This window comes from Saccopteryx leptura, chromosome 2 (assembly GCF_036850995.1).
Source record: "Saccopteryx leptura isolate mSacLep1 chromosome 2, mSacLep1_pri_phased_curated, whole genome shotgun sequence".
NCBI lineage: Eukaryota > Metazoa > Chordata > Mammalia > Chiroptera > Emballonuridae > Saccopteryx > Saccopteryx leptura.
In genome coordinates, this window is record NC_089504.1 from 366,479,705 (window position 1) to 366,506,364 (window position 26,660).

The window sequence follows — 26,660 nt, forward strand, 5'->3', positions numbered from 1 at the left end:
ATATGAACAATAAAATGGCAATAAATACATATCTATCAACAATTGAATCTAAAAAACAAAACAAATGAACAAGCATAACAGAAACAAATTCATGGATACAGAGAACAGTTGGACAGTTGCCAGATGGGAGGGGGTTTGGGAAAATAAGTGAAAAAATGTGAAGGGATTAAGTAGTACAAATTGGCAGTTATAGTATAGTTGCAGGGATGTAAATATAGCATAGGGCATATGGTCAGCAATATTCCAATGACTATGCATGCTCTCAGACGGATGCAAAGTCATCAAGACGATCACTAAGTTATGTGATGTCTAATCACTGGAGTGTACACCTGAAACTAATAATGCACGTCAACTGTAATTTTTAAACAGAACAACCTTTCCTTTTCTGGAGCCCTTTGGAGCTCCTATTTTCTGGGTGGGATGCTACCCCATTCCTTAATCACTTAATAAAACCAATCAGATCTTTGTATTTACTGCTTGCATTATTTTTGCACACCACTGCTTCTCTTGGTCTATCTTTGCACCAATGGCATACTGTTTCAATTCGTATGGCTTTCTAAGAAGTCTTGATACGTGTAGGACAGACACACTGTCCAACTTTGTCGCCCTTTACCCCCCCCCCCCCCCCCCCCCCAGGTTTCACGGAACCCAAACCAACACCTTCCCCATTTTCCTCCGGAAGATGGGAAGGACGCCGTTACGTGCTGCGCCTCCTATCGGCGCCTTGAGGGCCGCATGTCCAACGCGCGTGCGCAGCCCAAAGGCTGTCATTGGGCGCAGCGTGGCGAAGGCGGTTAACGTCGCTTCCGAGGCGGACGCTGCGGCTGATGGCCCCATGGTCTCGGCGGCGAGCAGGTAGGGAGCGGGGAGGCAGGAACCTGGGCGGCGAGGGGCGTGGGGTCCCGCCCAGGGCTGAGGGCACGTGGGCGGATTCCGACGCGACCGCATTCCTGGCCGGGCGAGGGGACAGGCCGGGCGGAGAGGCAGGCTGGGGCCGCTCGGGTGCCTGCTCCGCGCAGGCCTCCCCGCTTCCCGCGGCCTCCGCGCTCGCTCGTGTCGCGCTCTCCCCGTGGGGCCGGGCTCCGGCGTCCCGGGGGATCGCGGCTGGAAGTGGGTGCGTGGAGGCAGCGGGCCCGTCCGCCCCGGCCCCGGCCCCGGCCCCGGCCCCGACCAGCCGGTGCTCCCGGCTCGTGCTGGTCGTTTCTGCACCGAGGAGCGAGGGGCGAGACTGGGGTCAGGCGCCGGACTCGGGCTGCGTCTGAGCTTGGTGCTAAGAGAGTTGGGGTGAGGCGGGAGACCCCGTTTTTCAGCAGGCAGGAGAGAGTGCTGAGTCCTGGGCACTCATCCTGGGAATGGCTGTGGTCGACGCCTCGCTCGGGGCCCTGCTTCCTCTGCCGCTTTCTGGCGACTTGGGGACGCCTGTCTTCAACTCTTACCGCTTGTGTCTTCGGCTTGATCTCTGGAAATAACACGCCCACTCCTGAGGTTATCCAGCGTCAGTGAGATCGATCGCGCAGGCTGGACTGTCTGGGAAGGCGGCGAGGCTTCCAGATTCACAGCGGACTGAAATTTCTGTAGTCCTCGTCATCAGGCTTGCTTTAAAGGAGGCGTTATAAATATGGATATACGTAAACTGTGTTTCGCTGAATTACTGGGGTTTTTTTTGTTTGTTTGTTTTTGTTTCTTAGAAAACAGAGACAACTAATTTGGTTTGTTTTTTGTTTTTTAGAAAACAGAGACAACTAATTTGTTAAATTATTTTCCGTTGCAACATTTTTAATTTCTTTGGTGGGATCATGTATTTTAATACAGTATCTATCTTGGCTAATAGGGTAGTTTGGGGTTCTTTTATTCTAGAAAACAGAGTCTCTGACAAAAACATTGTGCTTTTGGAAAATGTCTTTGTCCTGATCTTTTTCAGGGTTGTAGATTGATTAAGCAACTGGTAGAGACAGAATAGTTACCATGTATGAGATGAATAATAAAGGGGGGGAGGGCTTATATCTTGTGTAACTGAAAGATCTGTGTGGCCAAAGGGTGGAGAATGTCGGGAAGTCAGACACAAAATAGAGGTAGGGATCTTGTCCTGCAAGAACACTGCTCCCCAATCTTGGTCTATTTGCTTCTCAGAGCATATCATCCCCTCCACAAAGCATCTGTTTTCCAGCTGGGTCTTGGAGCCGAGTCTCCTTCTTCAAACGTGGTTTAGACCTTTGGTTTCCGACAGGATGGGAATTGGGAATTAGAGGAGAGAAAAATAGCTAAATATGAGACTTAATCGGCTTTGATAATTTGCACTGCAAAGCTAATAGACACAGAGTGCCAATATTGTATTTCATCATATATGTCTCTGGTTTGCAAAATGATTTAATAAACACTGTTTAGTCCCACTAGGGTCCAAGCCCTATGTTACCCACCTAGGATACAAACATTCATTTATAAAGACACTCTTATACAATGCATAATTTAGTTTTGGGGGTTTTTTGTTTTTTGTTTTTTTGCATGTGTGTGTGCACGTGCTAGACAGACAAGGAGTGAGAGAGATAAGAAGCATCAACTTGTAGTTGCTTCACTTTAGTTGTTCATTGATTGCTTCTCATACATGCCTTGACCAGGGGCTCCAGCCAAGCCAGTGACCCCTTGCTCAAGCCAGCGATTTTGGGGTTTTGAACCTGGGTCCTCAGCATCCCAGGTCTGTGCTCTATTCACTGCGCCACCACTGGTTAGGCTCAACATTTTTGTCTTTTTTTGTGTGTGTGTATTTTTCCAAAGTTGGAAACGGGGAGGCAGTCAGACATACTCCCACATGCACCCGACCGGGATCCACCCAGCACGCCTACCAGGGGGTGATGCTCTGCCCATCTGGGGCATCGCTCTGTTGCAACCAGAGCCATTCTGGCGCCTGAGGCAGAGGCCATGGAGCCATCCTCAGCGCCCAGGCCAACTTTGCTCCAGTGGAGCCTTGGCTGTGGGAGGGGAAGAGAGAGACAGAGAGGAAGGAGAGGGGGAGGGGTGGAGAAGCAGATGGACACTTCTCCTGTGTGCCCTGGCCGGGAATCGAATCCGGGACTCCTGCACGCTAGGCCGATGCTCTACCACTGAGCCAACCGGCTAGGGCCAAAATCTTTTCTTTTTAAAAATATTTTATTTATTGCTTTGAGAGAGATAGAGAAACATTGATTTGTTTCACTTATTTATGCATTCATTGGGTAATTTGTATATGTGTCCTGACTGGGATTCCAACCTGTAACCTTGGCATGTCAGGACAGTGCTATAAACAATTGAGCAACCCAGTCAGGGCCAAATTTCCTAGAGTAGTGGCAGGAGGCGCTGGACAGTTCTGGACGTCCTCCTCGATCTTGTGATAGAATATTGCACTGTGTAGAGCAGGGGTCCCCAAACTACGGCCCGCGGGCCACATGCGGCCCCCTGAGGCCATTTATCCGGCCCCCGCTGCACTTCCGGAAGGGGAACCTCTTTCATTGGTGGTCAGTGAGAGGAGCACATTGACCATCTCATTAGCCAAAAGCAGGCCCATAGTTCCCATTGAAATACTGGTCAGCTTGTTGATTTAAATTTACTTGTTTTTTATTTTAAATATTGTATTTGTTCCCATTTTGTTTTTTTACTTTAAAATAAGATATGTGCAGTGTGCATAGGGATTTGTTCATAGTTTTTTTTATAGTCCGGCCCTCCAACCGTCTGAGGGACAGTGAACTGGCTCCCTGTGTAAAAAGTTTGGGGACCCCTGATGTAGAGGATCTCAATTAATGAAAAGAGGGAATGAAAAAGAGAAGATCATCTGATTGTTTATTGTTAGATAGGCAGAGCTAAAGAATCTAAACTAGTCTGGCCATCCATTAGTGCTGCACACAGCAGGGAGGAAGACTGGTGAATTCCTTTTCTTTATTCTTTCTCTTTACTTTGACATCCCTACCATCTTTCTAGATAGATAATTCAGCAATTGTAGTGATAATTGCTGTCATTTATCTGGGAAATATAGAAGATTCTTAGTATATATAGTTATCCTTCCTGCAACTGTGTAAAGCAGATAGTAGACATATTTTGCAGGTGAGGAAACTGGTTGAAATGTTAAATAACTTGTCCAAAGACACTCACTTAGCCTGATTATTGGCATTCCAACCAAGGTTTGCCTGGTTCCAAAAACAGTTTACTTCTTCAATAAACAATTCAAATTATTTTTCACATCTCTCATTTATAATCACTAGAAAAATGGTAGCTGACAACTTGATCTTAGTGAAAAAGCAAGACAAACTTAAATTTAAAAAGATACTACTGCCCTGGCCGGTTGGCTCAGCGGTAGAGCGTCGGCCTAGCGTGCGGAGGACCCGGGTTCGATTCCCGGCCAGGGCACACAGGAGAAGCGCCCATCTGCTTCTCCACCCCCCCCCTCCTTCCTCTCTGTCTCTCTCTTCCCCTCCCGCAGCCGAGGCTCCATTGGAGCAAAGATGGCCCGGGCGCTGGGCATGGCTCTGTGACCTCTGCCTCAGGCGCTAGAGTGGCTCTGGTCGCAACATGGCGACGCCCAGGATGGGCAGAGCATCGCCCCCTGGTGGGCAGAGCGTTGCCCCTGGTGGGCGTGCCGGGTGGATCCCAGTCGGGCGCATGCGGGAGTCTGTCTGACTGTCTCTCCCTGTTTCCAGCTTCAGAAAAATGAAAAAAAAAAAAAAAAGAAAGAAAGAAAAATAAAAAGATACTACTTAGTTGGGGGGGATGACAATGAATTGTAAGAAGCAAAATTTGGTTTTGTATTGTATCGGAAGGTGTGGTTGGACTACTGTAGCAACTGACACCGAGCCAGGGGAACTGGATAAAGTGGGAATATGAATGTATACAACAAGAAGGAAATGTTGTAATGATTAGTATCTCCCTCCCAACTTTAAATCAAGGATAATTGCTTTTTTTTTTTCTTTTTTCTGTATTTTTCTGAAGCCGGAAACAGGGAGAGACAGTCAGACAGACTCCCGCATGCGCCCGACCGGGATCCACCCAGCACGCCCACCGGGGGCTACGCTCTGCCCACCAGGGGGCGATGCTCTGCCTCTCTGGGGCATTGCAGAGCCACTCTAGCACCTGAGGCAGAGGCCAAGGAGCCATCCCCAGCGCCCGGGCCATCTTTGCTCCAATGGAGCCTTGGCTGCGGGAGGGGAAGAGAGAGACAGAGAGGAAGGAGAGGGGGAGTGGGGGGTGGAGAAGCAGATGGGCGCTTCTCCTGTGTGCCCTGGCCGGGAATCGAACCCGGGACTTCTGCACGCCAGGCCAACGCTCTACCACTGAGCCAACTGGCCAGGGCCAGATAATTGCTTTTTTAATGTAACTTTGCACAGATAAGATTTTACAAGGCAGCTCTTGAAAGACCCTAAATGAGATGCAGTATTTTATAGGTAAGACATTCAGATAGGAATATTTGAGAGACACATTTCTCTTTATTAGTTTTGTGTTATTGTCAGAGTTTTAATTTATAGCAGTAGAAAAAATTAACCTGGCTGATGGCTCAGTGGATAGAGTGTTGCCCCAGCGTATGGACGTCATAGGTTCGATTCCCACTCAGGGCACACAGGATAAGTGACCATCTGCTTCCCTCCCCCCTCTCTCCCTCTTCCCCTCCTGCAACCAGTGGCTAGATTGGTTTGAGCGTGGCCCTTCGCGCTGAGGGTAGCTTGGTTCGTCTGAATGTGTCAGCCTCAGGCAGTAAAAGTAGCTCTGCTTCAACCCCTGATGGGGTGGCCGAGTGGATCCCCGTCGGGGTGCATGCAGGAGTCTGCCTCACTATCTCCCTTCCTCTCACCAAAAAAAAAAAAAAAAAAAAAAAGAAAGAAAAGAAAAGAAAAGAAAAGAATGAAAAAGTTCTATTAAAAAGTCCTTGGGATCAGGAGAAGACTTCTGGTATGGGAGAGTGAGGAAGTTGGCAAATCTCAAAACAACAACAAAAAACTTTAAAACAGGACAAAATTGTCAAAAACAACCGTATCAGAGTTCTGAAAATTAATCAAAGACAACAATTTGGGAAGCATTGATTCATGAAAAACCACTGAGCATCAGGTAAGACCAGTGAGAAACTAGCCTTACAAAGGGTTGACTGCATCCGGACCTGCAGCTCACGAGTTGATGCGGTCTCTAACCAAGCAGGGCAGGCTGTGGAACAAGCCGTCTCCCTGTTGGAGGCAGAAAGAAAACAAAACAAAACATGCCCAGCTGCTGTGTCAGCAAAGGGTGGCAGCTTTGCTAGTCTAAGGTTGTGGCCCTCATTGGGCAAGCAGTGGACCAATGGACTGGCTGCAGATTTAAGAGATCCTGTGAGTAAGACAGCGGTGGACAGGCTGGGTGGACTCCCACAGGCTGCAGATTTAAGAGATCCTGTGAGTAAGACAGCGGTGGACAGGCTGGGTGGACTCCCACAGGCTGCAGATTTAAGAGATCCTGTGAGGAAGACAGCGGTGGACAGGCTGGGTGGACTCCCACAGGCTGCAGATTTAAGAGATCCTGTGAGGAAGACAGCGGTGGACAGGCTGGGTGGACTCCCACAGGTCGCGGGTGACTGGGGGCTGCATACCTGACCAGAGAAGTCCCACCCGTCGACATCCCTGGAGGACGGAACGCATACAGAGGAGGTATAGGGGGCCTGACTCAAAGTAAAAGCTGAAGAAAACTTGAAAATAGCCTGGACTTTCTGCTTTTCATAACACACACAGATCTACCTGCAAAAGATGGAACCTCTACTTGTTTGAGGCGTTGGACACAAACCCTGAGATATATAATAGGTTGACCTCTGAAATAGAAAGATACAGAGTCCCAGGTAGAAAGCTGGCCTGTGGGCTGAGGATGGATCCCATTAACCTTGTGCCATATTTTCCCTGGACAGTGGTCCCGAGGGCCAGGAGATCATGGCTGGCATGCAGGGTTGTCAGGTGCTCAAGGAATCCTGGAAGTGTCCAAGACGATGTGTAGTTTTCTCTCTCCTTCATGTCCTAGACCAGGGGTCCCCAAACTTTTAACACAGGGGGCCAGTTCGCTGTCCCTCAGACTGTTGGAGGGCTGGACTATAAAAAAAACTATGAACAAATCCCTATGCACACTGCACATATCTTATTTTAAAGTAAAAAAACAAAACGGGAACAAATACAATATTTAAAATAAAGAACAAGTAAATTTAAATCAACAAACTGACCAGTATTTCAATGGGAACTATGGGCCTGCTTTTGGCTAATGAGATGGTCAATGTCCGGTTCCATATTTGTGACTGCTAGCCGTAACAAGTGATATGACGCGCTTCCGGAGTCGTGATGTGTGTGTCCAGCATCACTGGAAGTAATACTGTACGTGAGCGACGCTATGTACACCTCTCACTGACCACCAATGAAAGAGGTGCCCCTTCCGGAAGTGTGGCGGGGGCTATAGTTTGGGGACCCCTGTCCTAGACTGTTGGCTTGGATTCTGACCAGGTCCGTGAAAGTGCAGTTTGTTAGAAGCTGCACTTGTCCTCCTGTGGGAGCCTTGCTGGTGCGTTTGTTTTCATCTTGCTCTTCCCTGGGTGTGGCCAGCGGTAGAAGGAACTTTTCAGAACTCTGCTCTCTCCTTGTTGCGGTGGCCTCGATGACGGTTATGGTAGCCACATTGTCTGATACAGACCTTGGGACGTGGGATCCCAACTTTGCCAAAAGTTTTTTCCTGTTTGTTAATTTAATTAAAAGTAGGAAGGCATGAAAATTTAAAATTAAAGAGGAGTGTATATTTCTTTATTTGGGAGAAACCAGTTCTCATAAATGGAGACTTTTCAGACAGCCTTGGAAACCTGCATGCTGTGAAGCTACGTCCCAGACCAGAAGGTGTCAGCTGGTTGGGTTGTGATGATGCTGACAGCAGCTGCCTCCACTGAGCACACTGATCCGTGCGCTCATGCATCTGGCCTCGTCACAACCCCCGAGGGGGTCACTCGCGCACCCTCATCGTACAGACGAGGGTCCTGGACGCTCAAAGCTGTGACGTCCCTTCCCCTGAGCCAGGATGTGGGTCCAGACAGGCTTGTTTGAGGGTTCATCCTTGTAACCCCTGCACTGCCGTCACCTAGCTGTAGTTAGTCTGCGTTTCCCAGGGGTCTCAATAACCTCTGAATCTCGGGAGGCCACAGGCTAAGTATTGGTGTTACACACACACACACACACACACACTCTCCCTCTCTCTCTCTCTCTCTCTCTCTCTCTCTCTTCAGTGGTGGTTCTGGCTCAGCCACCAGGGTCGGTCTGGGGCAGAGAGCAGGGTCCTTTCCACCTGGTTCCCAGCCAGAGGCCACACCATGATGTCCTTTTGTGAACAGTGTCCCCCACCCCACCCCGGTCATCCTAGGCAGCAGCTGGTTCCAGGTGACTCTGGGTCAGGCAGGGTGGTTCAAGTCGGGGCCTGCCTGGCATAAGGACCTGTGATTGCCCAAGTCGGTGCCCATGCTTGGCAGAGAACAGCTCCACTGTGAATTCCCTCTGGGTGTCCATGAGGCCTGTGGCCAGCAGTACGTGTGCGGCCATCACAGATCCGTCCAGGGGCAGCTCCAGCCAGGAACATCCATCTTCTCAAGTAGGAGAGTAAAGATTGATATGGTTTTCTTTGTTTGTTTTTAATTCTAGTTTCACAAATACCCAGGAATTTAAAAATGATAATGGGGAAAAATGATAATGGATATTAAGTTTTCCAAAGCAGGGTTTCAGAAGGAGAGTCGGTGGGTGCTGATAGGCTAGTGCCTTCTGAACACTCCCCAGGTGACAGGTCCTGAGCTAAGTGACTCTCCCGGCTGGGCCAGGTCACTGCCCAGCTCTGAGAGGCAGTGCGGGGTCTGTGGCTGTGCTGTCTGCTCTCGTCAGTGCAGGTGAGAGACAGACTCCGTGACGCTGGGCAGCAGACGTGCTCAGGCCTGGGAAGGTGTGTGCTGGACTCAGAGCTGAAGTCCTCACCGGAGACACCGACTCCGTGGCAGACTGGGGGGGAGGGGTTGGCAAGCTTCTTGAGTTCTCCATGTTTCATCACTGGTCTGTTTGGTTTTGGTTCTTCCAGGAAGAGTTGGCTGGTGGTGAGGGCCATGGACTTCACGCCCTCCACGGCCATCCTGCCCCTGCTGCTCGGCTGCGTGGGACTCTTAGGCCTCTTCAAGTTGCTGCAGTGCATGCGGACGAAGGCCTACCTCCAGGGCGCGGTTGTGGTCATTACAGGCGCCACGTCGGGGCTGGGGCGAGGTGGGTCCTGAGGCTCTGCTGTGGGGGGCAGGGAAGGCGGCCGGGCTCAAGGAGCCGCCCAGCTGCACAGGCACAGGTCAGCGAAGCCGCTGGGTGACTCAGGAACGAGCATGGTGCTGTTCGTGGTCCAGCTGGTAAAAGCAAGAGCTTCAGTGCAGTGAGACTCAGCACCAGTGTTGGGAGGCAGAGGCCAGTGAGGAAAACCATGGCCACCTGGAGACGGCACGTCCATCCCGGGGGCCGCCTCACTCAGCTCCAGCTGGTTTTCAGATAGGCCCAGTCTTCAAATGTAGACAACTGATGGCCTCTCTGAGGGCCACACAGAGCACGCCTGTTCCTGGTTCCACCAGCACCCCTTCTTCAGGACAGGCCTCGGGTCACCTTTCTGCCCTGGGCACAGCTCTGGGCACAGCTCTGCAGGGGTCACCTTTCTGCCCTGGGCACAGCTCTGGGCACAGCTCTGCAGGGGTCACCTTTCTGCCCTGGGCACAGCTCTGCAGGGCTGGGAGTGGAGCAGCACCCCTTCTTCAGGACAGGCCTTGGGTCACCTTTCTGCCCTGGGCACAGCTCTGCAGGGCTGGGAGTGGAGCAGGTGAGCCCTCAGCGGCCTGGCTTCTCCAGCTGACCCCCCTCGGGCTCGGGGAGCAGGCTGAGCGTCGGCCCCGGGAGGTGCGTGCCAGGACACGGGTCTGGGGCCAGTCGCCGCCCCTCCTCCCAACACAGAGGAGTTTGTGGTGCCGTCCTCAGCTCCCTGCCAAACGTGCACATGGACCAGTAATGAAGGGGGGCCGTGGCTCACCCCAAAATATGTCCCTTTGCCATATTGATAATTGTGAAGTAAAGTTATTTAAGAAAGTCAGTGCAAGGACAGGACACTCGGACCCTGTTTTGCTCCCTTGGAAGCAGGAAATGAATCTGCCACGTGAAAGTGTGTGCCCTCCCTGACAGAGTCAGCGGTGTAGTAACTGTGGTTGGGGTGAGGGGGATTTGGAAATAATGGGGAAATATACTCTTACAGTATATGGTTGTCTAACCACTACGTACACCTGAAATGAACATAAGATACTGTAATATTTAATGTGAACTGTAATTGAAAACTTATTTTAAAACGTACTCTCCCTGTACCAGGAGGTAGAAGGGTCCTCACCACCAAAGATGGTGACCGCGAGGCCAGAAGGCTGTAAAACAACCCTGTTAATTCTGCACGAATTCACTCCCCAGAGCTCGAACCTCTGGATCCTGTCAGTTCTTCACAAATTTACTGGGTTTCTTTTTTATTTTTTTTGTCTAAAAGGTATGAAAGCTGCCTACTTTGGTCACTTCTTAGAGCCTCATAATTTTGGGGGGGCTCTGTACATAGAAAATTAAAATTTTTCCTCCTGTTAATCTGTCTTCTATCAACTTAATTATTAGACCAGCCACAGGCCTTAGAAGGGAAACGGGGTACAAAGGGCAAACTGAGGCACGTGACGTGGAGCCTCCGCTCCTCCTTGGCCTCCGCACACAGCGTGCATCACACCAGTGTCTCATCCACATCAGCTCCACTCCGTAGAGAGGCCAGGGCGCCCCGGGTTGCGTGTGCCCACCTTGGCTGCATCCTTTCGTGGGTGACAGCACAGCCAGCACTGGGGGCCAAGTGCTGGGACAGACGGACAGAAGACAGGGTCCTGTCCCTCAAGGAGTTCACAGAGGAAGAGAGAGAGGCGGGGTCTTCCCTCAGGGCACTGCCCGGTCCGCAGTGGAGGCAGGAGGGTGCCCTGGGTCCTTGCGACTGAGATTCAGGAAAGGTATGACTTGCCGAAGACGTCTAGCCAGACAGTGTGAAGCCAAGGTTTATTTTGTGTGGACTGCTTTTTAGAGAGAGGAAGTGCGGGAAGCATTCGTTTGTCGCTCCACTTAGTGTGCACTCCCCGGTCGTTCGCGTGTGTGCCCTGACCCGGGGGAGACCTGCGACCTGGTGTTGCGGGATGACACTTGAACTGACCGAGCTGACTGGCCGAGGCATGAAGCAAGATCTGAACTCACATCTCTGACTCCAGAACCCAGTCCTGTCTCCCGGAGGCGGATGTGGCCAAGGGAGAGGCAGTGTGAGTGGGCAGGGCGGGACTTCACAACACGCCTGATGCTGGGAGCAGCAGGGGTGCAGGGGCTAGTGAGCACTCGGGGTGTCGCCGGAACACAAAGGAGCAGGGAGGGCCTTCTCTGCAGTCAGAGCCTTGCAGCTGGCCAGGGGTCCTGGGAAGGCTTTCAGGGGTGTGGACTCATTTGTAAGTCGCTGTGATGTTTCGGTGAGGTCTCCGAGGGTGAGCCCTGGGTCTGTCATTAGATATCCACGCCTACATGGGGACAGCTGCCTCCAGGCCCTTTGCCACAGTTGGTCCTCTGACCTTACTCAGATACTATATATAGCATGGTCAGCAGCTGCTTTTCTTAATTGCAGAAGCATTTATTCAGAGTCCTTGAGGCGTACGTAAAAGTTGGCTGACGTGGAAGGTGTGGAGTTGCAGGTGCTCCAATATAGGGATGTTTGAGGACATTCGAGACCAGCATTGTTCTCTTCTCATTCCACATGTCCTCCTCCAGACAGCAAAACTGTGAGGGCAGCACAAAATAGAATTGGAAAAAACCCCCATGCGTATATTTAGATAGTTACAATGTCAGCCATTTCGTGAATTCCAATCACTCTGCTTGTATTCTGCCTTGATTCACATTTTAGGGACAGCACTCCACATGGCTCTTTCCCGCCAACCAGATACAATAGGAACAGGTTGTTTCACAGCCATCTCAAGTGCCAGCGCCCCTGTGCTGCCCGTCATGGGTGTGCTGCCCTCAGCTTCTGTGCGGAGGAAGGCCCCGCGCTGCCTGGTGCTCAGGAGGCTGGGGTTAGGTGAGGAGTCAGCACCCTTTCCGCTCTCCTCCTCGCTCGTATATTCGAGTTAGGTCGGATGTTCTGTGTCATCAGACCCCTTTCCGTTCTCCTCGCTCGTATTCGAGTTAGGTCAGGAGGTCTGGACGCCCTCGTTAGCCAGCCCGAGCCCCGAGCTGTGAACAGTTACGTGGCTTCACAGCAGGCAGAGCGGGCAGCCCCGGAGGTCACCTGGCTGCCCTAGGTAAAGAGCACCTGAGACGTCCTTTCTCCCTCGACCGCCTGCCTCCCTGGGGAAGCTGTCCGTCTGCTGTTTCCATTTCTGTTGCTCCTGCACAGCTAGTTTCTTCCCCTTCGGCTCTGCTAGGAGGCCGAGCTTAAGCAGAACGCAGGCGGCCATTCTCCAGACCCTTGTTATACCACCGTGCCCCCCCCCTTTGGTTCTGTGTGTCTGCACCCTTTAGTGCAGACCTCACAGAATGTCCATTTTGGGGGGGTCAGGACAGGACAAAATGTGGTGAGGAAGCCAACAGAGCTGGAAATCCCTAATTTTGAGGAATGCGGGTGAGCAGGTCTGGCCTCAGGAATGCAGCCCACCTGACCCCACCAGCCCTTGAGGCCTCTGCTGCTCCGTGGAGAAGATCAGGACAGGCAGGACAGGGGCTGTGGCTGACCAGACCACCCAGGGACAGGCAGGACAGGGGCTGTGGCTGACCAGACCACCCAGGGACAGGCAGGACAGGGGCTGTGGCTGACCAGACCACCCAGGGACAGGCAGGACAGGGGCTGCGCTGTGTCCAGACTTGTGCACGTTGTCAGGATGAGCCAGTGAACAAGCCAAGCAGATCTTCAGAGACGACACAGCACCCCTGAAAATGCACTGATTTAGCACACTTAGCACCTCCTTTGGAAATGTGCCTGGGCTGTGGTGGTGGTGGGGGGCTGGCCTGGGCTGTGGTGGTGGTGGGGGCTGGCCTGGGCGGGCAGTGGGGGGCTGGCCTGGGCGGGCAGAGGCCATGCTGTGGGAGAGGCTGACGGAGAACCGAGTGAGAGCAAGAGGCTTGTGCCACAGACAACCCAGGGCTCAGCTTTCTTTCTCAGAGGATCCTGGAATTTCTTCTCTCATGTTCGCTTTAAGGAATTTTGACTCTTTTGGGGGGAAAGGGCTGTCAGACCAGGCACCCTGCCTGGGACCCTACGACCTCCTTCCCCCCCAGAGAGGAAGTAACAGCCTTGACCCCTCACCCTCTTGGGCAGCTCCCGGGACAGGCCTGTCCCTCTGTGAGCCATGGGCACTAAGACGCCATTTGACCGGCTTGGCTCCCGAGACTCAGTCTGGGCCCAGAGGTCAGCTGGAGGCTGCCGTGGCCTGTGCAGACCGGCCGGTGGGCGGTGGCAGGAGACGGGCAGTGCTTCTTTAAACCCTCACGCCTCAGTTTTCCCCAACAGTTTGTAGAACGTTTTAAAAAGGCAGCTTAGAAATACAGAAGCCCCTCTTCTGCGGTACTTTTGTTCTAGTCTTTGTGTCCCCTGCTGTATCTACTGTAACTCAGTCAATCCCACGCTGTCTTTATCTGTACCCTACATTACAGGAAAGAGAAACAGGTTACAACTTAACTCAAGATCACAGAACCAGTGAATGTTGCAAGTCAGAGTTGAACACAGGAAGTCTAGTCCACTCTCTTGGCCACTGGCTGTCCTGGTTTTCATAAGTTGTAAGATTTCAGGGACTGAACATTTAGTTAGGACATGTTGGGGGCCAAACAAGCAAGAAACTTGAGGGCCTCACCCTCTGCTTCCTCCCTCTCCCCCTCAGGGTTAGCCCCCCGGGTCCTGGTGGTCTTTCTCTCCGACCTCAGGGGAGCTGCGTGGAACCCTTGCTAGTCCTAGAGATGGTGCCTCACCCCAGTGGTCACAGCCCCACTGAGATTCTGACAGCAGAGCTTGGAGGAGACGAGTCCAAGGCCCTCCTGTTTGGCGGGGCAGCTGTGTCACTGAGCACAGAGCTGCTGTGGCCCCACTCCGTCCAGCGCAGAAACCAGACTGGGGAGGAGCAGCCTTGCGAGAGCTTGGTTCCTGCTGCCAGAGGCCCTTCCCACGTCTTGGCCTTTCGGCTTTTTCTCCTAATCCTTGAGCTATTCTAGAATCCTGACAGATCCTCTTCCTGCTTTGCTGCAGTGTGAGTTGAGTCTCTTCTCTTGCCACCAAAAGAATATGGACTAACAGGTGCCTGAATACTTCTGGACTCCTCCTCACCGAGTCTTAGTTGGGTCTGCATCACTGTCACCTGGAATGCAGTAGTGGGCTCAACAGAGCCTGGCCTCTTCCAAGTCTCTCTCCTTCCCACCCAGCAGGAGGGAGCCTTTTAAAATGCAGCCACTTTTTTTCCTGACCAGGCGGTGGCACAGTAGATTGAGTATCAGACTGGGACACTAAGGACCCAGGTTTCAAAACCCTGAGGTCCCCGGCTTGAGCCTGGACTCATCCGGCTTAAGTGCAGGCTCACTGGCTTGAGCCCAAAGGTGACTGGCTTGAAGCTCAAGGTCGCTGACTAGAACCCAAGGTCGCTGGCTTGAGCAAGGGGTCACTCGGTCTGCTGTAGCCCCCCGGTCAAGGCACATACGAGAAAGCAATCAGTGAACAACTAAGGAGCTACAACAAAAAATTGATGCTTCTCATCTCCCTCCCTTCCTGTCTGTCCCTATCTGTCCCTCTCCCTATCTCTTTCTCTCTCTCTCTCTCTCTCTCTCTCTCTCTCTCTCACACACACACACACACACACACACACATGTACAAAAAACGCAGCCACTTTTTATTGTCTTTCGCTGTTGTGGGCACTCGGCACACTTGAGCTCTTCCCTCTCCCGTATGTCACTTCCAGCCTCACAAGGCTGATAAACTACTTTCTGTTACCTGTTCAGCTGCATCTGTCCGTGCCCCTCTGGCTTGTAGCTCTGCCCGGCACTCCATGGAAAACAGCCCCTCGGGCCTCCCCACCCCTTCCCAGCGGAGTCCTGTGTTTCCTCAGAATCTAAGTGCAGCCTGGGTTGTGCTGTGTAGGACTCGGGCCTCGGCAGACACGCGGCACGGTGCTCACGCTGCCTGGTCACTGGACGTACCGCTTGAACTTGCTCAGCTTCCGCAGTTGTGGAAATGGGGATGATGTGCACAGGGTTACTCAGAGCTAAAGATGAGCTAAAGATGATTATGGAAAGTTCCGAGCATAGTTCTTAACAAATCTGCCCACCAGCTCCTGCCTCTCTCTCGCCCTGTGGGTGTCTGTCACCACTGAGCTTGAGCTCCAAGGCGGCAGCTCCTTTGTCCCTGGGCCTGAATGTGGCGCTCCGTGCCTGGTCTGTAGCTGGGGCAAAGGCTCACATGTTCAGTGTGTGTAGAAACAAGACGTATTCTGAAGCACCGGGTGAGTCTGAACTGTGCCGGGGAAGAAAGACTGGATTTCCTCAGCCATCAAGGTTCTCTCTCCTGCCTCTAGATTGCGCCAAAGCCTTCTGCGCTGCGGGCGCTAAGCTGGTGCTCTGCGGCCGGAACAGGGAGGCCCTGGAGGAGCTCGCCGAAGAACTCGCTGCTTCTCGGGCCACCCAGGTGAGCCCAGGGGCGTGTTTCCTGTGGGGGAGGGGCGCAGTCTGTCCTCTGCTGAGACAGGGGCCCACTCCCGGGTTCTGGACCCGCAGGGCGGGCACATGGTCACACTGTACAGGGAAGCAGCAGGTCTCCTCGGCCTCAGGAAGAATGTCCTACATTCCAAGTTCCGACCCACCCCTTACCAGTCCCCCTTCACCTTGCTGAAACCCACTCATCTGTTTTTCGTTGGGGGAGTGGAAAGGGCAGGTTGGTGTTGAGTTTAACTGTGGAAAAATTGACATGTTTATCATTTTACCCATTATAAGCGGCGCTAAATGTACTCACAGTGTCTGTAATTATCACCATTGTCTATATACCCAAATCCTTGCTGCTTTTAAGCTTCTCTCTAAGTCTTGAACCTTTGTCATCTTAATTATACTATGTCCTGGTGTGGGCTCTCTGTGCTTCCTGAACTTGTCATTTTTCCTTACTAGGGTCAGTCATTATTTCCTGATAGGTCCTCGGTCCCTTGTTCTCTCTTTTCTCCTTCCGGTTCACCTGTGATGTGGATGTTATATACTTCATGTTCTAAAGGTCCCTTAAAGTATCCTATTTTGTATCATTCTTTTATTTATTTATTTTTTATTATTTTAGTGAGAGAGAGAATTGTGAGAGCCAGAGACAGACAGACAGGAAGGGAGAGAAATGAGAAGTATCAACTTATAGTTGCATCACTTTAGTTGTTCACTGATTGCTTTCTCACATGTGCCTTGACTTGGTGGCTCCAGCCAAGCCAGTGACCTTGGGCTCAAGCCAGCGACTACGGGGTCATGTCGATGACCCCATGCTCAAGTTGGAGAGCTCTCACTCTACCCAGGTGAGCCAGGGCTCAAGCTGATGACCGTGGGGTTTCAAACCTGGGTCCTCGGCATCCCAGGTCAATGCTGTGTGCCCTGCGCCACCACCTGGTCAGGCTCATTCTCTTTTCCTTCCACTTACCTGGTTGGGTGGGGTGTTTTTACCTTGACTTCCAAATCACTGATTAACACTGTACTTCATCCAACCTGCTCTTCTTCCAGTGTATTCTTCATTCCTGACTGGTTTGTTTTTATGGTTTATATGTCCTTTCTTATGCTTCTGTAGTGCTGAGTACCTTATAGTATCACTAAGTTCCTTGAGCATCCTTATAACCATTTTTCCTAACTCTATCTGATAACTTGCCTCCCCATTTTATTTAGGTCTTTTTCTGGAGATGTTTCCTGTTCTTTCAATTCGGGGCCTGTTTCTTTGTCCCCCATGTTGGCTGCCCCTGTGTGTTCCCTCCTGGGTATCGGGTAGATCTGCTGTGACTCCCAGTCTTAGCAGGTGGCCCTCTGTCTGTAGTAGGTGTCCTGTTGGGTCCAGTGGTGCAGTGTCATTGATCACCTGACCTGGGTGCTCCAGGAGTGTCCCTTGAGTGGGTTTTGGGGCCCTTCTGTTATGACTGAGTCTTGATTGCTGTCGGCCCCTTTTACATGTGGGATTGACCCTCAGCTCAGGCTGGTGGTTTCTCTGTGAGGCCCAATCCCAGTGGCAGCATGTGAGCTGCTCTGCAGGCACTGACCACACAGCCCAGGGTCTGGTGACTGCGAGCTCTCCCTTTGGACGTGCCACTTGTGAAGCTTATTGGGTCCTGCTCTGATGCTGTCTGAAGCTGGCCACGGGGTGTGTTGGTTCTGGGCCTCTGGGAGGGGCTCTGGTGTAGGCCAGTGTTAGACTCTGCCTGGGATTGGCCCTGGGCAACCTCTCTGGAGCTACAAAGCCATCCACAGTTCGTGGCTGCTTCTGCTGGGCCTGGGTGTGCACAGGAAGGACCAAGCTGCACAGCAAGGCTGGCTATGGCCAGTTCTGGGTCTGGACGCAGGTCATCAGAAGTTCCAGGGCAGTGCTTGAGTTGCGTGAGGTAGGTTCTTGTCTGCCCCACCAGGTAGGGGCAGGTCAGTTCACCAGATTGATACAGATTCAAACACAGTGCCAGTGCTGGGTCTGAGGCCACTCAGCAAAAGTCCCCAGTTGTACCAAGTCTAACTGCCACCTGCTGGGTACTTGTACGTCTTTGTGGGGAGTGGAGTCTTAGGGAGTCGTCAGGGTGAGGAAAGCAGAATTAATAGAGCCCAAGGAGACAAAGTGAAAAAAGAAAAAGGCCCTATGAAAGGAAGGCTTACTCTACTCAGGTGTGCAAGGGAAAAGTGGCCCCTGTCCTCGAGCCACATAACTCAGTCTGTCCTAGCTCCTGCTGGGCGGAGCCTGAGCTCAGCAGGGCGGGGCTCCAGGAGTCAGGAGGACGGGACTAATGGGTCTCCCGTGAGCTGGAGGTGCTGGTCAGGCTTCATGAAGATGGGGGGTGTGGTCCTGTCCCAGAGCCACACAATTCAGTCTATCCCAGGTACTGCCCAGCCCTCAGCAGGGGGGAGCCACCAGGAGCCCCAAGGGTGGGGTCAGCAGATCTCCCATGAGGGGGAAATGCCAGTCAGGTTCTCAGGAAAGTGGGGGCAATGGCTCTGCTCCAAAGCCACACAACTCAACCACTGACACCCCGAGTCTGCCAAGAGTTCTACATGCCGGCCAAGGCAGCCGACTCCTCAGCAGGGTGGGGTGAAAGGGAGTCTAGAGGGTGGAGCTATTGCTCTCTCCCACGCTGATGCCACACCAAGGGGAGTGCTCCACCCCAGAAAGCTTGTCTGCAGTATGGGAGGGGAACTCAGCTCAGGGATCCCATGGCTGTCCCTTCAGCTCTGTCACCAGAGCCACAAACCCCAAGCTCTCCTCAGGTGACTCTAGTTCAGTCCACTTTTCCTCCACCAGAGCCCAGGGTGAGTGGCCACCAACAAAGTTTTGTGCATCGGTCCTTTCAGAGGTACCTGTGTTTCTAGCAGACTCCTGTCTCCCTTACAGACAGAACCCCCACGGACTTGCACAGCCAGATGTGACGTGTGCGCCTCTTCCAGGCTCTGGTGCTCTGAGCTGGGGAGCCAGGCTTGGGGTTGAGACCCCCGCACTTCTAGGGGAGAATACCCACAGCTGAGATGTCCCTCCGGAACCTCAGCCAATACCCGTGGGAGTGGGCCAGCCTGTTTTGTGTCTGTCAGTCTCGGTGTGGCTTCTGCAAGTTTTTTTTTTTTTTTTTAACAGAGACAGAGAGAGTCAGAGAGAGGGATAGACAGGCACAGACAGAAATGGAGAGAGATGAGAAGCATCAATCATTAGTTCATTGATTGCTTTCTCATATGTGCCTTGACCGTCGGCCTTCAGCAGACCTAGTAACCCTTTGCTGGAGCCAGTGACCTTGGGTCCAAGCTGGTGAGCTTTGCTCAAACCAGATGAGCTGCGCTCAAGCTGGCAACCTTGGGGTCTCAAACTTGGGTCCTCCACATCCCAGTCCAATGCTCTATCCACTGTGCCACGGCCTGGTCAGACTGCAAGTTCTTGTTTATGAGACTTCTTAGAAGAGAGATGCTACATCCTTGTCATTTCATGTCCAGTGGGTCCTTCCAGGGCTCCGAATAGCGGGGACACATGGCTCACATGGCCTCTCACTCAAGGTGCATTTGGTTTCTGTCGTATATGACCAGGTAGAGACACACAGGCCTTACGTGGTGGCCTTCGACCTCGCGGACTCTGGGGCCATACTTGCAGCAACAGCTGAGATCCTGCAGTGCTTTGGCTACGTGGATGTGCTCATCAACAATGCTGGGATCAGCTACCGCGGCGCCATCTTGGACACCACCGTGGACGTGGACAAGAAAGTCATGGAGACAAACTACTTTGGTCCAGTAGCTCTAACAAAAGGTAGCCGACTTCGAGAGAACACGGATACATTGGGATTTTCTTTTTCTTTTTTCACTTTAGTTGGTTCCTTGTTGACGTTGCCTGTCCTCACTCTCTGTTTTACCTGGAACAGGCGCTGTCATTTATAGCTTGGGTGCTGGCTATGTCCAAACTGTTATTTGCATTTTCTGTATCTACTTTCTAGACTTGAATCAAGACGTTCTCCTCAAGGCCAGCTTTGTTGGTAGAGCATGGCCTCCGTTTCCCGAGTGGTGTTTATAAACCCTGTAAAGTAGACGCACTCGTGCTAGGCACGGATCCTGCTCTAGGGGAGAGGCCCTCCCCAGGGAGGGAGCTGAGCTGGCTGGGGGTGAAGAGGCTGCTGCCTGCTGGCCGCTGGAAGTCTGCTCAGCACAGGACGTTCTCCCCACTGAGGGTGTCACTGTGCACCCCTTGTTCCGATGACCTCGGAATGAGGTCGCCTCTGCTCAGCGTGCTGCAGTGACCAGAAGGAAAGTCCCCTTCTGAGTCTGGCCTCTTTCCTCCTCAGCACTCCTGCCCTCCATGATCCAGAGACGGCGCGGTCACGTAGTGGCCATCAGCAGCATCCAGGGAAAAATCAGCATTCCTTTCCGGTCCGCATGTGAGTTTCCTGCCCCCTCCCCCCGGTGGTTTTCTCTCTGTGTTTTCCTGATTACAGAAATACCACATTATCCAGAATTCAGACAGTAGAGAAGTACTCGACACAGAATATGAAGGAACTTCATCAGAATGTGTCTCCTGGCGGGACGTCTGGGTCCAGACCCCAGCGCTCCTTCTCTGTGTGGCCTTGTGCGAGGTCCCACCCCCTGTGCCCCAGTCCGCACCTGCCAGATGGAGACAGGCAGCCCCACCCTTGGAGGCCACGAGAAAGACAGTTCACCTCTGAGCTCCGTTTAGTAAGTGCCTGGAGCTTGGTCAGGGTGAGCACTGTGCTGTCAGTGGCAGTCATTGGTCACCATGTCTCCTTGGGTGTCATCACTTCATACCTTGTGGCACAGGCACATGCCTCCAAACCTTTCTACCTGTGACCAAACCAACAAAAGTGGGATCACGCCCTGGCCGGTTGGCTCAGCGGTAGAGCGTCGGCCTAGCGTGCGGAGGACCCGGGTTTGATTCCCGGCCAGTGCACACACGAGAAGCGCCCATTTGCTTCTCCACCCCTCCGCCGCGCTTTCCTCTCTGTCTCTCTCTTCCCCTCCCGCAGCCAAGGCTCCATTGGAGCAAAGATGGCCCGGGCGCTGGGGATGGCTCTGTGGCCTCTGCCTCAGGCGCTAGAGTGGCTCTGGTCGCAACATGGCGACACCCAGGATGGGCAGAGCATCGCCCCCTGGTGGGCAGAGCGTAGCCCCATGGTGGGCGTGCCGGGTGGATCCCGGTCGGGCGCATGCGGGAGTCTGTCTGACTGTCTCTCCCTGTTTCCAGCTTCAGAAAAATGAAAAAAAAAAAAAAAAAAAAGTGGGATCACATTATGCATAATGTTTTGTGGTTTGCTTGTTTCACTTGACAATGTATCTTTTTTTTTTCTTTCTTTTTTCTGAAGCTGGAAACAGAGACAGTCAAACAGACTCCCGCATGCGCCCGACCGGGATCCACCCGGCACGCCCACCATGGGGCGACGCTCTGCCCATCCTGGGCGTCGCCATGTTGCGACCAGAGCCACTTTAGCGCCTGAGGCAGAGGCCACAGAGCCATCCCCAGCGCCCGGGCCATCTTTGCTCCAATGGAGCCTTGGCTGCGGGAGGGGAAGAGAGAGACAGAGAGGAAGGAGAGGGGGAGGGGTGGAGAAGCAGATGGGCGCTTCTCCTGTGTGCCCTGGCCGGGAATCGAACCTGGGACTTCCGCACGCCAGGCCGACGCTCTACCACTGAGCCAACTGGCCAGGGCCTGTGTAATCCTTTTAAGTGGATACATGACATAGTCATTTTCCTGGACACTTGAGGATTTTTTCCCCTTAGTTTTTAACCATTAACAATGATGCACTACATAGAACATCCCTAAATATTTATATCTCTAGGCACTCATGGGAGGGTTTCAGTAGGATAAATTCCCCAAAGTGGAAAAAGATAGGACCAAATAACTGCTGAATGGACTTCCAGTTCATACCTACACCTCCCTGTAAGCAAGTGGCTAAGACAAAATTTTGAGATATGATTTCTGCCATCATGTAGTACCAGCAAGCAAACAGAATCCAGTTTCCTTAAATTGAAAGATTTCCTGACCTGTCAGGTGGTGGCGCAGTGGATGAAGCATTGATCTGGAATGCTGAGGTCACTGGTTCAAAACCCTGAGTTTGCCTGGTCAAGGCACCTATGGGAGTTGATGCTTCCTGCTTCTCCCCCTTTTTTTTCTCTCTCTCCTCTCTCTCTAAAACAGTGGTTCTCAACCTGTGGGTCTTGACCCCCACCGGAGTCGCAATCCACAGGTTGAGAACCGCGGCTCTAAAATGAGTAAATAAAATCTTAAAAAAAATTAAAAGACTTCAAAGGTAATTTCACAAACAGTTCAATTCCTTTCTTTGCTCCACCCTCTAGAGGTAAATACTTATAACCACTGATCTGCTCTCACCGCCTCTAAACGCTGACTCAGCCCCGCCGGCGTGGGCGAGGCAGGCGAGCAGAGGCCGCAGCACTTAAGGACAGGGACAGCTGTGCAGCTGCAGGCACGGTGGGGCCAGCTGTCTGGGCTGGGGCGCCACAGAAACTCCCTCACTCTTTCTGAGCCCTGCTCTGCCTTTGGTTCCATTGTGGATCCTCTGGCAAGTCTTGACTCCTCTGACCCTCGGTTTCCTTTCTTACAAAACGAGACAGCCACCTGGCCTGCTTCACAGAACTGTTTTAGAGATGAAATGAAACACATGGAGATCGAAAGTCCTTTGTGAATTGTGAAGCACTGTATCCATGTTTGTTTGCATGGCTGGTATTTCTGTTTCTACTCCAAGAGTATAGGACAGCCATTGAAGGCTGCTCAAATGGTGTGGCACACACACACAGAATCACAAATGATAGAGCAAATGAGGTAAACTGTTAATAATAGGTGAGTCAGAATACAGAAATTGACCATGTTCTTGGTACGAAATTATTTAGAAACTTTGATTTATTCTGAGTTCTGTTCTCCAATTGGCCTGTGACTGAAGGTCACATGTGGCTGGTCTGGGCACTGGATAATGAGCAGACTGGATGGGGGGTCTCCTGGGCACATGGCCAGCCCGACAGGCAGCAGTCTTCTCAGCTGTAAGTCTCTCCCTCACACTGCTGTCACGAGAGCCACACAGGTGACTGTGGAGACCAGGGCGGAGACCGGGAACCTCGGGTGATGACTAGGTCAGCACAGTCTCGCTGACAGCCTGCAGCCTGAGAACTCGGGGAGACGGTGTCAGAGTGCAGCCTTCTATTCTGGGGACCCCAGGATGAGTTCCTCTTCTCGGGTGTGGGGCCTGGGCAGCACTCCCCGAGTCACAGGTGACAGGAGCAGCTCTGTCCACCCATCTACCCCTGAACTAGCCCTCCAGCCACAGCGACCTGGCCTAAACCAGAGAGGCTGGCCCCACAAGGCTCTGTAGCGAGGTCAGACACTCAAGCTTCTCGTGTGACTTGCTGTGACAGTTCTGAGCTCCTCCCTCCCTGCGTTATTGGCGAATGGATCCCCCTTTCCTAAGGCCAGAACATTTAGGACTTGAACTGGAAAGACCTGTTTCTAGTGGAGATGCTGTGATTTCCTCGAGAAGGCCACGTGGAGGGGCGTTGCCTGCGGTCAGAGCGCCTGGCCTCGTGTTGTGGAGCCAACGTCCAAGACCTGGATGCAGGGCCAGCTCCGCAGCTCCTCCCGGTGAAAGTCCACTTCCTGTCCGTCTCGGGTTTTGTGCACACACACTCCCGGGCAGGCAGGGTGCTCCCTGCAGCACAGCTGTGACCACCACACCTGGAAACACCCGTTGGGGTCCACTGCTGGGCTGGGGCTGTGGTCGGTGAGGCCCCAGGTCTGCATGGCTGGCGTGCCTGGGCTGTTGTCACCAGGTGAGGAAGGCCGCTTGCAGGAATAATGGGAACAGTATAAGCTCATTTCTGTTAAAAAAATTACTTTATTACTTACTTATTTATTTTTATTTTTTGTATTTTTCTGAAGCTAGAAACGGGGACACAGTCAGACAGACTCCCGCATGTGCCCGACCGGGATCCACCCAGCACGCCCACCAGGGGGCAATGCTCTGCCCATCCGGGCGTCGCTCTGTCGCTACCAGAGCCACTCTAGTGCCTGGGGCAGAGGCCACAGAGCCATCCCCAGTGCCTGGGCCATCTTTTGCTCCATTGGAGCCTCGGCTGCGGGAGGGGAAGAGAGAGACAGAGAGGAAGGAGAGGGGGAGGGGTGGAGAGGCAGATAGGTGCCTCTCCTATGTGCCCTGGCCGGGAATCGAACCCGGGACTTTCGCACGCCAGGCCAACGCTCTACTGCTGAGCCAACCGGCCAGGGCCAAAAAAATTACTTTATATGTAAAGTCACATATATGTACCTAATATGAAAAATAAAGCCTGAAACCGTCAGCACTGGTTGCCTCTGAGACTGGAAGTGGAAGGCAGTTTTCCTTTTTTACTTTATAGCCTCTGTACTATTTGAATATTTTATCCATTAGGCATTATGTTGCTTTTTGGTTGGGGGGGTTCTTTTAAAGTTGAATAATTTCTGACTTAAAAGTTGCAGGAGGCCTGACCTGTGGTGGCGCAGTAGATAAAGCGTCAACCTGGAAATGCTGAGGTTGCTGGTTCGAAACCCTGGGCTTGCCTGGTCAAGGCATATATGGGAGTTGATGCTTCCAGCTCCTCCCCCCTTCTCTCTCTCTCTCTCTTCTCTCTCCCTCTCTGTCTCTCTCTCTCTCTCCTCTCTAAAAATGAATAAATAAAAAATAAATAAAATAAAATAAAATAAAAGTCGCAGGAGGCCCTGGCCGGTTGGCTCAGCGGTAGAGCGTCGGCCTGGCGTGCGGGGGACCCGGGTTCGATTCCCGGCCAGGGCACATAGGAGAAGCGCCCATTTGCTTCTCCACCCCCCCCTCCTTCCTCTCTGTCTCTCTCTTCCCCTCCCGCAGCCAAGGCTCCATTGGAGCAAAGATGGCCCGGGCGCTGGGGATGGCTCCTTGGCCTCTGCCCCAGGCGCTAGAGTGGCTCTGGTTGTGGCAGAGCGACGCCCCGGAGGGGCAGAGCATCGCCCCCTGGTGGGCAGAGCGACGCCCCCTGGTGGGCATGCCAGGTGGATCCCGGTCGGGCGCATGCGGGAGTCTGTCTGACTGTCTCTCCCCGTTTCCAGCTTCGGAAAAGTACAAAAAAAAAAAAAAAAAAGTTGCAGGAACAGTACAAAGAATTCCCATTGTACCCTCCAGAACATTCCCCAGTTAACATTTTATCATGTTTGCTTCATTGTATTTTGTGTGTGTGTGTGTACGTGCACATATGTGTATATTAACTTGATAATTTTTCTTTCCTGAGCTATTTGAAGAAAGTTAGAGACATTTTGCTCTTTTCCTCCTGAATGCTTCAGGGTGTTTCCTAAAAACAAGGATACAATGTACTTGTCTAAATAAGGCGATGAACATTGCTGTAATACTATAATTTCATAATCTTATATTATAAAACCAGTGTTCTAAGAGAGAGAGTGGATGGGAATGAGTGTGTGGTCTTACCCAGCCCCACCCCTCACCAGCTTACTCCCTCCTCTTCCATCCTTTGCAGACGCAGCCTCTAAACACGCAACCCAGGCATTCTTTGACTGTCTGCGTGCCGAGATGGAACAGTATCAGATCAAGGTGACCGTAATCAGCCCCGGCTACATCCACACCAACCTGTCTCTAAATGCCGTCACTGCCGATGGCTCCAGATACGGAGGTGAGGACCAGTTTCTCTTTTCTTGCATAAAAAGCTATGGGTTGGCCACTGTGAGATACTCTGCTCTTATCTGATGATTCTTTGCTCATTCGTTTGAATATATATATATATATTTTTTCATTTTTCCGAAGCTGGAAACAGGGAGGCAGTCAGACTCCCGCATGCGCCCGACCGGGATCCACCTGGCATGCCCACCAGGGGGCGATGCTCTGCCCATCTGGGGCGTCGCTCTGTTGCAACCAGAGCCATTCTAGCGCCTGAAGCAGAGGCCCAGAGCCATCCCCAGCGCCCGGGCCAACTTTGCTCCAATGGAGCCTCGGCTGCAGGAGGGGAAGAGAGAGACAGAGAGGAAGGAGGGGGGGGTGGAGAAGCAAATGGGCGCTTCTCCTATGTGCCCTGGCTGGGAATCAAACCCGGGACTCCTGCACACCAGGCCGACGCTCTACTGCTGAGCCAACCGGCCACGGCCTGAATATAATTTTTTAAATGAAAACACTTACATATAGGCATTGGATATAAATACTGCCGCATAATCCTCTTAGCACGAACCATCCATCGCAGCTGTCAGATCAGGCGCCTTGGAGGGCTGGAAGTCCCCGAGCTGAAATGCTGCCAGATGTCCAGTGAACCCGTTCTCATTGAATTAAGGGAAGTTAAATTGAATAAACCATGGAGTCTATGGGTTGCTTGACCCAGAGGTTACCCACCCACTACGCTTGAGAAATCACTGGTTTCGGGGTACTCAAAGCAACGAGCCTGGTCTGCTGGGGTGAGGCTGAGTTTGCTAGTCTCAGTCTCCCTCCTGCTTCACCCACAGAGAATGCCAAGCTGACCTGCAGTCAGTCCTGGTGAGCCCCCTTGCTGGACAAGGAGGCAGGCTCAGGCCAAGCAGAAGCCCCCCAGGTAGGTCGGCCTGGGGGTGCTGTTGCTATGGAAGCCGGCTTTGCTTTCCCAGGCTTGAACAGGGCCCTTGAGTCCTGTCCTCCATGTCCTGACTCCTGGGATGTGACCTCTTGGGCCTGTGCTGGGGTGATCACCTGAGGCCTCCTGGTCTTGCACCCCCTCCAGCCAGACCTGAACCCAGACTGCCTAGGCCCTGGGTGGCTGCTGCTCTCACTCAGCAAGTCAGTGGAAACCAGACAGAGGCAGAGCTCCAGGAAGATGCACGTGTGTATCACACACAGAAGAACCTTTTCTAAAGTCTGTCTGCGGCATTTAAAAATAAGCAACAATCAGAAACGTCCTCTT

At 52.5% G+C, this 26,660-nt stretch overlaps 1 protein-coding gene across 1 annotated transcript in view; it reads left to right on the top strand.

Annotated features, from left to right (window-relative positions):
* The first annotated feature begins 768 nt into the window (after positions 1 to 768).
* DHRS7B (dehydrogenase/reductase 7B) overlaps positions 769 to 26,660 on the top strand; it is a 28,035-nt gene continuing 2,143 nt past the window's right edge. Inside the window, exons 1-6 of the mRNA XM_066365093.1 lie at positions 769 to 855; positions 9,064 to 9,242; positions 15,602 to 15,711; positions 19,302 to 19,518; positions 20,048 to 20,140; positions 25,260 to 25,412. Of these exons, the coding sequence (XP_066221190.1) occupies positions 836 to 855; positions 9,064 to 9,242; positions 15,602 to 15,711; positions 19,302 to 19,518; positions 20,048 to 20,140; positions 25,260 to 25,412 (772 nt within the window). The 5' untranslated portion in view covers positions 769 to 835. The remainder of the gene's footprint in view (positions 856 to 9,063; positions 9,243 to 15,601; positions 15,712 to 19,301; positions 19,519 to 20,047; positions 20,141 to 25,259; positions 25,413 to 26,660) is intronic.